The sequence below is a fragment of the Pseudopodoces humilis genome, chromosome 30, assembly GCF_049639895.1.
Source record: "Pseudopodoces humilis isolate 2021_Gansu_Grassland_sample_001 chromosome 30, ASM4963989v1, whole genome shotgun sequence".
NCBI classification, from domain to species: Eukaryota; Metazoa; Chordata; class Aves; order Passeriformes; family Paridae; genus Pseudopodoces; species Pseudopodoces humilis.
The window spans coordinates 649134-661545 of record NC_142229.1 but is presented as its reverse complement, the minus strand read 5'-3'; the positions used below and the strand labels follow the sequence as shown (position 1 = coordinate 661545).

Below are 12412 nucleotides of genomic sequence, written 5' to 3'. Positions count from 1 at the left end.
ATCCTCATGTTAACCAGAGGTCTCTTTACCAGGGGATGACCACTGACCCCTTCTCAGCAGGCAATAAGGAAAAACCCTTTAAAACTTCCCACTGTGTGGGGTGCCAGGTTTAAAGCTGTGTGGAGGAAGCTCAATGCATTTCACAGAGCACTCCAACATCTGGGTTTGTTCAGATGAGGAACAAGAGCTAAAGCTCCTCACAGAGTCAGTCACAAGCTTCAGCTGTGCTCAGATTTGGGGGAAGATCCCCCAGAGGGTTGAGCTGGTGGGTCTAGGGCTGCAGCATCCAAAACTGAGCAGCTGACAGGGATGCTTGTCCATGTGACAGTGAAATCCAAGCACCACCATCACCTGAAGTTCCACTGGTGCTTTTCCTGTAAATCCCAAGCACCAAACCCCAAGTTCCACTGTTCTTTCCTGTAAATCCCAACCATGACCACCTGAAGTTTCACTGGTGTTTTTCCTGTAAATCCCAAGTTCCATTCCACAGGAGTTGTTCCAACCAACCCCAGCTCTCCCTGCTCAGTTGCTGCCCATGGCTCCTATTTATGACTGCTTTTTCCCCCGTTCCTTGGCTGCCAGAGGGTCCAGGCAGAACCACACTGGGGGGCTGAGAGCTATGCCAATGCTTTTAGGGGCTTCTGCTCACATTCCATCCGTGATCCGTGCAATGCAGAGCCGAGATTGTTCACGCGGCCGTCTCTGCTTTGCCCGATGCTGTTTTAAACAGTGCCCTGGGTCACAGCTCACTCTTCTCCAGAGGAAATGACTCCATGGCCCATCAATTCCTCCTTCCCAGCACCACGGGAGCTCCTCCCCAGCTCTGCCCCTGCTCCTCTCCAGCCCAGCCCGGTTCTCAGGGCTCTGTGTCCCTGCTGGAGGCAGCAGCCCCAACGCGGCGACGCACAACACGCAGCGCCTCGAGACACAGGTGCACCTACTGAAACAACAACATTTTGTCTTTATTAGGAGTTCCCATGGTAATATAACACAGAGTTCTTAAGGAATAAAACACAAGACTTGGGGTTGGGTTGGGGGGGGGTGTTTTGCCATTGAGACAATAGTCAAATATCAGTACTCCTCTTTGTCTACACACATGATCAGCTTTAGCACTTACAGCTCCTCCACTCATGGTTCACAATCACAAATCCAAGGGTTAAATCCAGCTAGTATTAAGTCCTACTTTTTCTTTTATTATTTTTAGAGCTTCAAGTCACTGCGGTTAATTAATTAATTAATTAAGTCATCGTCTTTTTTTTTTTTTAAGCATTTACATATGACATTCATTAAACAGACACAAAGCGGACGAGCTCTCACAGAAAAAACATGCTTACACAGCCTGCAAAAAATTTTTTTTTTTGTGATTTTTTTTTCCTTTCCTTTTCAAGAACAAATTAAAACTTAACAAGTTATCATGAGTCAGTGAAGGAAAAAAAAAAGGAAGACTTAAGTGAATACTGAAGAGCCGCAAGTGTTTCGTAGAATTGAAACGGATCCACAATTCTTTTTTTTTTTCTCCCCAACTCGTTCAAATTGATTTTAACATACAGGTGACAAAGAAAAAAATTAAAAATTAAAATAAAAATGAAAATAGCTGCAATATATATTAAGTTCACGGATTACTTAACAAACAAAGTGCAAACTCTTTATGCAAAACTAAAAGACCCAGGAGTTGAACCTAAATGCAAAATGCGTGGAGGAATATGGCAAAGTTTTAACTTTCATGTTTGAAGGGGCCTAAAGAATTGAGGTGCTGCAGCTGGGAGGGTTTGGGGGGCTAAGTAGCTTCCAGACACTTTGCAAATCCCAGCGTTGATACTTCACAACAACAAATTTGGTACTCGTTTCTTGAAAGCCTTCATATATATATATTTATATATATATAGGGTTTTTTTTTTCCTAAAAGAACCTGTAAACACCATTTCAGAAAATACAGCTATGGAAAAGGTTGATGGAGGTGGCAAAGCACAATGAGAAGAGGGAGCACAAGATGCAGCCAAGTGCCAGGGCAGGCAGACAGTGAAGGCAAGGCCGGGGTAATAAAAGCTCTCTGTGCTAAGACAAGTCCTTGGGACTGCTGAGCCCTCCAGCTATGCCTAAGTGGGGATCTGATGGTGCAGCTTTATCCTCCATGTCCCAGAAACAAGCAGCCTCCATTGCCAGACTAGCAGACCTTCAATCCCAGGGGATGGTCAGACACACCCCGAAGCTGGGGCTCCTCCATCCCTTTAAGCACCACTGATGGTGCCCCAAGCCCCAGGCATGTGAGGCTGGCTGGGGAACAGCCAGGCCTTGCCATGTGCAGGATTCCTGCCGGGCTGGGCAGCTGGGACATTCGTACAAGAGATTCTCAGCTGCTGGGGACCCAGCCAGCTCCCAGTTACAGCAGCTGGGCCTGGACTGGAATTGCCACAGGTGCTCAGCACACACTCCCTGCCTGCCCTTCGAGAGCTGAGGATAAGCCCTCAAAGCTTTAAATAACCTCTCCTTGATGGCCAGGGAGGGGGTTTCTGCTACAGAAACCTTTCAAGCAACGCGTTGCTCTTTGCCCACAGCTCCCTGCCTGTCCATACCCACCTTCAGGGACAGAAGAAAAACTAACTGCTACAAACTCTTCCAGATACTCCATCCCAGCAGCTCACGTGGTGTCTGGCTCCTCTGTTTGCACCAGCTCAAGACCTGATGGACTGAAGATCCTACGGACCTGCTCCAAGCCCTTACTGCAGCTACGTGACAAGAAGATGCAACTAAGGACACCTGAAGTACCAGGGTGGCAGTGGCAGTGACACTGGCGGGAGTCTGTGACTTGGATGAGGTTCGGGAAGAACAGGGAGGTTCCCAGTTCTCAGATAAGGCTTCGTAAACACAATGATACAAACGTATTAAAAACACACACACAAACATTAAAAAAAAAAAAAGTTTCCTCAAGGACTTAATTTGCAGCAAAATCCAGAAGAAAAAAGAAACCATGGAAAAACCAACTCAAGAGAACGAAGTCCCCAAGGATTCTGGCTCACCCGGTGGCTGGGGTGATGTTCTCTGTCATTCCTACTGCTGGGTCCTGTTCCTCTCTCCTGGAAGCATCTAGTGACCTCAGAGCTGGTGGTGAATGGCCACAGGCAGGCTGAGATTCCTGTCCCTCCATGCTTGCCTAGCTAATTCTACTGGAACACAGAACCCTACAGAATATCCAGTTGAAAACCCTTGAACTACTCTTCTGCTTGACATAAAAAAAAAAGCTTTTCTTATACATTTATTTTTCTTTTTTTTTTTTTTTTGTGTGTGTGTGTGTCTTAAAGGCAGCTCCTGGGAAATTCACTTTATCCTTCCTTTATTAAAAGAAAGATGCTGAATAGGACAGAGACCACATATCTCAAATACCCTCTTTACATTTACTCTTTCATGTCAGAGGTGTCAAAACAGGGTTTATTTCTTTAAATGTGTAAGGGGCTGAGGGGGGGGAAGTGCGAGGGGTTGGTGAAGATGAGGAGGGAACCTGAGGGGACTGAGAGAGGTGCTTTTACTTCAGCCCCCGCCCACACTGGGTGCCCGCAGTAACTGTCACAGGCTCTAAAAGAATCAAGAAGGGTCTCCAGGTGCCCCGGTCCCCCCAGGTGTACCCGGCGGGCACAGGAGGGCTCCGTCCTTAGCCCAAGCTGGTGATGTTGGCACGGCCGCCCGGCGGGGCCACGATGCGCTGGGTCGTGCGGCGTGGGATGTTGTCATCGATCTGTGCCCCTGTGGGAGAGAGAGGAGGGGTCACCAACTCCACCAGGGTTTTAAATCCACGTGGCTGTGACACTAAGGTGCTGCCTCGATGTTGGATTTGCTCTCAGAGGGCTTTTCCAGCCTAAACCATTCTGTGATTCTGTATTTGGCGGAAAAGCCTTCACCAGCCCCCACTGCCTTAATTCTGCTGAAACCTGTTGTGCATTAATAATATCTCTGCCCTGAGCACCTGGAGCACCCAGCCCTGCGCAGATAAGAGCTGGATGAATGATTATCCTTTAGCCAGCCTTCCTATCCCTTTCTACAGTCCACCCTTCTTGTACTGCAACAGCAGCTGAGAAATCAAACCTTCCACATCCCAGACCCACAGCTGGTCTCAGCTGGCAAAGTTCTCCTGAAGTTCGTGCCATCTTAAAAAAAAAGGGTTTTTTGCTATAGCCTCTTTAAACCAGAAAATTCCCACTTCTAAACACATTTGGAAAGGTCTTAAGCTGAAGGAGGGCAGGGTTAGATGGGATATTGGGAGGAAATTCCTCTCTTTGAGGGTGGGGAGGGGCTGGGATGAAATTCCCAGAGGAGCTGTGGCTGCTCCATCCCTGGAAGTGTCCAAGGCCAGGATGCAGCACTCTGGGATAGTGGGAGGTGTCCCTGCCCATGGCAGGGGGTGGAGCTGGATGGGCTTTAAGGTCTCTTCCAACCCAAACCATTCCAGGATTCCGTGATCTGCCCTCTCCAGACACCCAGCTGAGGACTGAGCCCAGAACACACTGGAGTGCTCAGCACTCATGTGACATTGTGAGAAGAAGCAGGAATTTAGGACAGCTCCTGTACTCCTCCTCCTTTCCCTCCCTTAAGGGAAACTCTCCCAGCTAAACCCTCTCATTCCAGCCCTACCCAGAATGAACTCCGAGCATGGCAGCACAAACCAGCCACAACTTCAGCACATGAAACCCACCCAGCAACAAACCCTTCCCAAAAATCACCTACCAGACAAGCTGAACCCAGACTGGTGCAGGTTCCTCACAGGGGGTGCCTGCTGTTTGGCAGGAGAGGTCTTGGCTGAGGACGCTGGTGTGACTGTTTTGGGTGTCACTGACACCTCGCAGACCGGGCCATCGTAGAGACCTCGCGGCACACCCCGCAGTTCAGCCAGCTGCAGGGAGAGAGGGCAGCACAGCCTTAAAACACAGCCCAGACAGCCTTAAAACACAGCCCAGACAGCCTTAAAACACAGCCTTAAAACATAGCCCAGTAAAGCCCAACACAGCCCAGCACAGCCCAGCACAGCCCAGCACAGCCCAGCACAGCCCAGCACAGCCCAACACAGCCCAGCACAGCCCAGCACAGCCCAGCACAGCCCAACACAGCCCAGCACAGCCCAGCACAGCCCAGCACAGCCCAGCACAGCCCAACACAGCCCAGCACAGCCCAGCACAGCCCAGCACAGCCCAGCACAGCTCAACACAGCCCAGCACAGCCCAGCACAGCTCAACACAGCCCAGCACAGCCCAGCACAGCTCAACACAGCCCAACACAGCCCAACACAGCCCAGCACAGCCCAGCACAGCTCAACACAGCCCAGCACAGCCCAACACAGCTCAACACAGCCCAACACAGCCCAGCACAGCCCAGCACAGCTCAACACAGCCCAGCACAGCCCAGCACAGCTCAACACAGCCCAGCACAGCCCAGCACAGCCCAGCACAGCTCAACACAGCCCAGCACAGCCCAACACAGCTCAACACAGCCCAGCACAGCCCAACACAGCTCAACACAGCCCAGCACAGCTCAACACAGCCCAACACAGCCCAACACAGCCCAGCACAGCCCAGCACAGCTCAACACAGCTCAACACAGCCCAGCACAGCCCAGCACAGCTCAACACAGCCCAGCACAGCCCAGCACAGCCCAGCACAGCTCAACACAGCCCAGCACAGCCCAGCACAGCCCAACACAGCCCAACACAGCTCAACACAGCCCAACACAGCCCAACACAGCCCAACACAGCCCAACACAGCCCAGCACAGCCCAACACAGCCCAACACAGCTCAACACAGCCCAACACAGCCCAACACAGCCCAACACAGCCCAACACAGCCCAGCACAGCCCAACACAGCCCAGCACAGCCCAACACAGCTCAACACAGCCCAGCACAGCCCAACACAGCCCAACACAGCCCAACACAGCCCAACACAGCCCAACACAGCTCAACACAGCCCAACACAGCCCAACACAGCCCAACACAGCCCAACACAGCCCAGCACAGCCCAACACAGCCCAGCACAGCCCAACAGCTGCCCAGATGTAGCTCAGCCAGTGACACGCACTCTGGGATTGGGTGTTGATAAGAAGATTTGAAAGCAAGCAGCATCTCCTCTGTGCTCATCCCTGGGGAGCTGCTCCCATCTCTATTTATTTTGTATCTATAGTTAGATTTTATCTGTATCTCCTTTACATCTATAGTATATCCATAGCTATCTACCTATAGCTTTGTATCTGTAACATTTATATCTGTATGATACCTATATCATGTCTATTTGTATTTAATACCTAGTTCTATATCTGTACATGTATTATATATATATATACCTATTTTATCTCTGTATAGATTATATCTACATTTATATGTTTATATCTATTTTATATATATTATATCCATATTTATATCTATATTTTATATCTCTATATCATATTTATAGCTGTTTATATCTATATCTATTGCATATCTCTATATTATATGCATACTTATATCTAAATGTTTATATCTATATATATCTATTTTATATTTCCATCTATATTATATCCAGATTTATATATCTATATGTTTATATCTGTATTGCTTCTTACATCTATTTCTATTTTATATCCATATCTATATAAAAGATGTCTGTGTCTCTGTCCAACCCAGCCAGTTTTGCAGCAAACATGGTCAATTTGCACTATTTTCGTACAAGCTCAAACCAGTGTTTGTGCAGCTCAACACCTTCCACCAGGGAGAGCTGAGGGGCTCTGGGTCTGTGGGTGCCCCAGGGCTCCCTGGCTGCTCTGCTCTCCCCAAAACCCCGGGGCACCGAGCTGGGAGCAGGGGACCTTCCTGCTTTGCCTCCAGATTTTTGTGCAGGACGAGGAACCTTCTAATCAGTCTGTGCCATGGAATGTGCTGTGGCTCCAGCCAGTCTGTCCCCTGCCCCACAGGTGCTGTCCTTTCATGATCCCAGCCTAGCTGCCACTGGATTAAAGGCTCCTGGCATGTCTCAAATGCACCTTATTACTCATCCCCAAAAAGCCAAGCGGTGCTGAGACTGGCAGGGCAGCCCAGAGGAGCCAGGCTGGCTTCAATCGTCAGCCCTGAAGCTGCAGATGGGGATAAATGCAATTATTCCAGTTGAGATGCTGCCCAATTGGATTTATAGGTCAAATGTGTATTTCTGTGGGAGGACACAGCAGAAATCAGGAATCTGTTCTCCATGGGGCTAAATTATGCCAGGTTGGAATTTTGGTAACTTGCAATTTCTTCAAAAGAACAACCAAAGAAAGATGATTAGCAAGGAGTGGGAGGATCACTTGTGGCCAGCAGAACCAACACAGCTCAGGAGTTGTCCAGGAGAGGGCAACACTTCAAACAGCAAAATAATTTCTCCTCAGAAATTATTTCATCTATAAATAAACTTCTTCAATTCTCAGCAACTGCATTCAGTGTCATCTCCCCTGTCAGGCAAATTCAGGAGTATCAAAAGACAAGTTCAGTTTTGAATGGGTGCATTTTACAGAATCACTTTTCAACTATTTTAGCCTCTTAAAAATAGAACATTGTCCCTTTTAAGCAGTCTGTAGGCTGTGCCTATGACTCACTAGTCACCAGACAAGAGCATCTGATTGTATCAGGGAGAAGGGAAAGCAGCATAACGTATCTGTAACAATAAATTACAATTCTAGTTTGCTGCTGAGAGCTTTGATATAGAAATGCTAATGGTAACTTCTCCTGGGGCCTCTGTGACAGGAGAAACCTGGTGGGTTCTGGGAAGTTTGACTCATGGCCAAATTGGAGGGTTCCTGGACACAACTTCTGTTGGCTGTCCTCAGACAGAGAAAAATTAAAACCCGAAAAATAAAACCTGCAGAAAACCCAAGCTCAACCCAAAGCATATTCCTGCAATGACCTGAGTGAACAGCAAAAATGAAAGAGGAACGAGACAAACGTGGCTCCCATCCAGGGAACAGCAGCGTGGCCTGAGCCAGGCGACAGCATCTGTTTTCCAGCCGCTTTACCTCGGGCTGTCAGAGGGAGAGAACAAATGTGCAGCCAAGCACTGACACTCACCCTGCTCCGGGCTTTGATGCGCTTGTAAACAAAGTCAGGGAAGGGTTTCCTGGGGATGTACCTCCCGGAGCCCTCGGTGACGTGCAGATTCCCATCCTCCAGCACAATCTTGCCCTGGCTGATCACTACCAGGGGAGAGCCACGGCACTCCATGCCCTCGAAGATATTGTACTCCAGAGACTGCAGGGAGCAAAACCAGCACGTAAGGCAAACATATTCACCCAGCAGAGCCTGCTGGGCTTTAATTAGCAATCACCAGCCATGCTAATTGTCAAAGTTTGAAGGACAGATGGAAACAAACTCAACAGTGTTTACCTGAGCTCTATTTGCTGTGATTTAATAAAGGCTGCTCTTAATTATCAGTCTAAGTTTAGGGGTTTATTAATGCAAAATTTCCATTGAAATAAGGTTGATAAAGAATACCAAAATGGTTTGGGCTGTGAGGGACCTTAAAGTTCATACCATTCCATCCCCTGCCATGGGCAGTGACACCTCCCACTGTCCCAGGCTGCTCCTGTCCAACCTGGCCTTGGACACTTCCAGGAATGGAGCAGCCACAGCTTCTCTGAGCAAGAGGAAAACCAGTTCAAATGAGACTATCTCAGAGCCTCCCTGTTTAAATACATTTAGGCACCTATCTCTGCTGAGCTGGGGGCACATTTAGGACCCAAAGAAAGCTTTATGTGAGTTTCCTACCGAAAATAGTAATTCTGAGAAATCTGTATTTCAAACCATTGTTTTGGTTGATGGGTCAGGGACCAGGACAATCTTATTTTATTCTAATGGGATTGCTAATCCTCGATTAACAGGATTGGAAACATCACACCATGGAAAAAAGGCAAGTTTGAAAGAAATCACTGCAAATGTGAAACATCCTGGAATGAGATGCACTGCAACCATGTTATTTGGGGACTGTTACTCTAGTGACCATCTCTGAGTCAAATGCAGGTCTTTTTTACTGAGTTAATGATGGAGTTTGCCCTTGAAGTGTGTTATAAGTATGGGCAGGCCTGAGTGCAGCTTTGCAATTAGCCAGACCAGCGGTTAAACCGAGTCTGAACCGGGTCCAGCCTGAAAAAAACTGTGGTGGCAAAGGAGGAGGCTGGGTCAGGAGCTTATGGATTAGGCTGCTTCCAAGAACAACACCACCTCCCTCTCCAGCTCCTGATGTTTCCTTGCCAGAGAGTGGCAAGAGCAGTGTGAATTCTTGGAAAATATCCGTAAGTTGCTCGAACATTTCAAAAACTAACAATCATCCAAGGCCACATAATCAGAGGGTGTCCCTGGGGCTGACTGTCAAGAGGCTTTTTGTTTTCTGCTTGGCTAAACCAGGATGCCTGGACTCCAAGGGCATCACTTGTATCAGTTTCTCCTCTAACACAAGACATTGTGAGACCCAAAAAAATACAGAATTTCAGGATCATTAGGGCTGGAAAAGAGCTCTGAGGTCACTGAGTCCAAGCTGGGCCTGATTCCCATCTTGTCACTGGCCCAGAGCACCGAGTGCCATGTCCAGGTCGCCTTCCTCGGACACCTCCAGGGATGGGGACTCCAAACCTCCAGGGGCAGCCCCTTCCAATGCCTGACCACCCTTTCCATGGGGAAATTCCTCCTGATGTAGGAGGAATGATGGAATTCCACCTTCAGGTGTGACACCAGGTACAACAGGCGGAGCGATGGTGGGGAGAGGTCAGAGATGTGTTTGTAAACAAACTGTGATTGCTCAGCTTTCCAAACTCTTGGGAATGAGAGCCCTTCATCCTCCCTTCTCTTGGCACAGTTCAATGATGCAGCCTTTGGCCACAGCTGAGTGCTGAGGCCTCTTACACAGCGTCAGGGTTTCAGGGGATCTGCAGTTCTCAGACACTTGTGAATGGAGCTGGTTCTCCTTTGCCTTGCCCAGATTTGTGGCACAATCACGGAGCCAATCCTGACTGCACTGGGGCATATCCACAAAAGAGAAAGTCTCTGAGTTCTGTGTCAGGAAATGGAAAGAGCCAGTTCATTTTCCAAAGACAACAGCCACTAAACAGCAATGACTTTCAAGCATCCACCCAATGCTTCCAGCTCTCCAAGCCATTCGTAAGCAAAGGCTCAGACTGTGAAATCTGGCACCTAAAAGCAGTGAGTCCCTGGGTTCCCTCTTCTTAAGTCACTCCTCTCCAGACTGGAAGGAGTCTGGAAGCACCTCCAAGGTGACTGAAGTGAGCAGACTCCTGGAATTCCCAAGCAGAGGCAAGATGCAGCCAGGCCATCTGTGACCAATTCTGACGAAGAGTTAAGTCACAGAGAAGTGAACCAAACCTTTTAAAAAAAGGAAGTTTCTTTGTGAATGTGCCCAGGGATCTAAGTGTGGAAGAAAATTTTGCTCCTTCAGCTCCAGAGTGAATGAAAGCATTCACAGGAAAAAAAGAACGAGCAGTTTTTTCCAGGGAAAGATTCCATAGGTTCATGGCCAGCAGCAAAACAAGTTGTCAACAAATGCAAACAGTGGCTGCTTTCTCTGAGACAGGGCTCAAATGTCACAGGGAGACTCCAAGCAGGCCCCTGCACTGAAACCATCCTGCAGATTCCCACAGGCTGGGACAGCTTGGTCACTGCAGGGGATTCAGCAAAGGGGTCCCTAAGAGTGCCACCACAAAGCTGCACAAGAGCTAAGGGGAAGGTCTGGTTGGTTTGGATGCTGCCCTTTGCCAGCTAATGTGGGGATGAGCTCCAGGAAAATCCTGACTCCACATACATGTGGCAGGTCAGTAGGTGGTGTAAATCCACTCAGACCCTGGATGTGGGGCCAGATTTCCACAAGTGTCCATGAGCTGCTAACACTTCAGTGAAAAGGGGCAGCTCCCAGTCTCTGGCAAGCCTGGATGTCATAAACAACACATTGTCCTAAGAGGCCTTTGGATATTTTAGAGGATTTAAAGAGTTTCTGTGTGCTCAGATCCAAGCACCCAAGACCCAGGAAGAGCAGACACACTCCCTGCTCCAGGGGAATCCATGTGATTTCAGACGGACTCATCCTGCTCACATAGCTGAGCTCCAGAGTGAGACCAGAGAGGGCTCCAGGCACAGGGAAAATGAGCCCTGAGCTGTCACAAGCTCCTGTTGCTGCCAGCACTGAGAAAGAGAGGGGGGAAGGAAGCAGGGAATGGTAGGGAACATCCTTACTATGTTGTGAGTCTTGGCAGAGATTGTCTTGACGCTGTCAGGATCCCAGATCACCAGGTCGGCGTCGGAGCCCACGGCGATGCGGCCCTTCCGCGGGTACAGGTTGAAGATTTTGGCTGCGTTTGTGCTGGTCACAGCCACGAACTGGTTCTCATCCATCTTGCCAGTCACCTGTGGGGACAGCACAGGAGCCACTGCACGAGCCAGCAAGGAGCTGGCAGTACAGCAGATCCCCAAGCATCTCCACAGGAGTAAAAACACCGAGTGGAAGGACCAAGACAAGAAAATAACACATTCCTGCAGCTCCTTCCCCTCTGAACGGCCAGCTGAGATGTAAACCCCTGAGAGCTGTGACCTACCACAGCCTTATCCCAGATGATGGACATCCTCTCCTCGGTGCCATTGGTTCCTTCAGGGATCAGGGTGAAGTTGTCCTTCCCAACAGCTTTCTGAGCAGTGTTGAAGGTGCAGTGGGCGCTGCCAGTCACTTGGAGATCTCCACTGGAAATAAAACAAAAGGGATTTGAGGTATTTTATCGTCACAGGTATGCTCCTGAAGGTAAAACAGCTTTTGCTTGCTGGCAGCAACATCCCTTATTTTATCACTCATTTTCTCCCGGTGAATCACACGTTGTTTACACACAGAGCTCTACTCACCAGGACAGCAGGGAGTTGAGAAAATCAGGAGTGGTGGGGTCAGGACTCAGCGGTGGGGATGTAACAAAAGCTGCTGCCTTTGCCCAGTTCTTGCTCCAGTAATGGGATCCATCGGTGCCCAGGCTGGCTGTGATGGGCTCCCCATACACCACGGTGCCTGTGGGACAGGGACACACACACAAACCCTCTGTGAACACCAAGGAATGTGCATTTCCAGCCTGGCTTCCTGGCAGAACGCATGCAGGGCTGCCTGGTTCTTCCTCTGAAGCATTAAATAAAGATATTGCTACTGACCAAAGGTGGGAGCAGCAAAATGTGCACAATCCTTTACACAACTGCAGAGGCTGGCACTGATTGATTGTCCTTGAAATAGTTACTGTAAAGATTAGTTTTATTGTTTATATTTATTTTATTTATCCTGGGCCAAGAACTTTGTGGAAGAGGGAAACTGTAAGGGCATGAGGAGGTTCAGTCTGATCCAGAAGAGATGTGCAAGAAGAAGAATGAAAAGAGGTTTTATAAATTAGTGTGAATTA

The 12412-nt window shown here is 48.8% G+C and overlaps 1 protein-coding gene across 2 annotated transcripts in view; it reads right to left on the bottom strand.

Moving 5' to 3' along the window:
• Positions 1-941: 941 nt before the first annotated feature.
• DPYSL2 (dihydropyrimidinase like 2) overlaps positions 942-12412 on the bottom strand; it is a 54543-nt gene continuing 43072 nt past the window's right edge. For both annotated transcript variants that reach the window (XM_088068232.1, XM_005532242.3), the window contains exons 9-14: positions 11877-12033; positions 11579-11720; positions 11220-11390; positions 8052-8231; positions 4717-4882; positions 942-3738 (exon numbers count right to left, since the gene is read on the bottom strand). In XM_088068232.1, coding sequence (XP_087924358.1) covers positions 3647-3738; positions 4717-4882; positions 8052-8231; positions 11220-11390; positions 11579-11720; positions 11877-12033 — 908 coding nt within the window. In that variant the 3' untranslated portion in view covers positions 942-3646. The remainder of the gene's footprint in view (positions 3739-4716; positions 4883-8051; positions 8232-11219; positions 11391-11578; positions 11721-11876; positions 12034-12412) is intronic.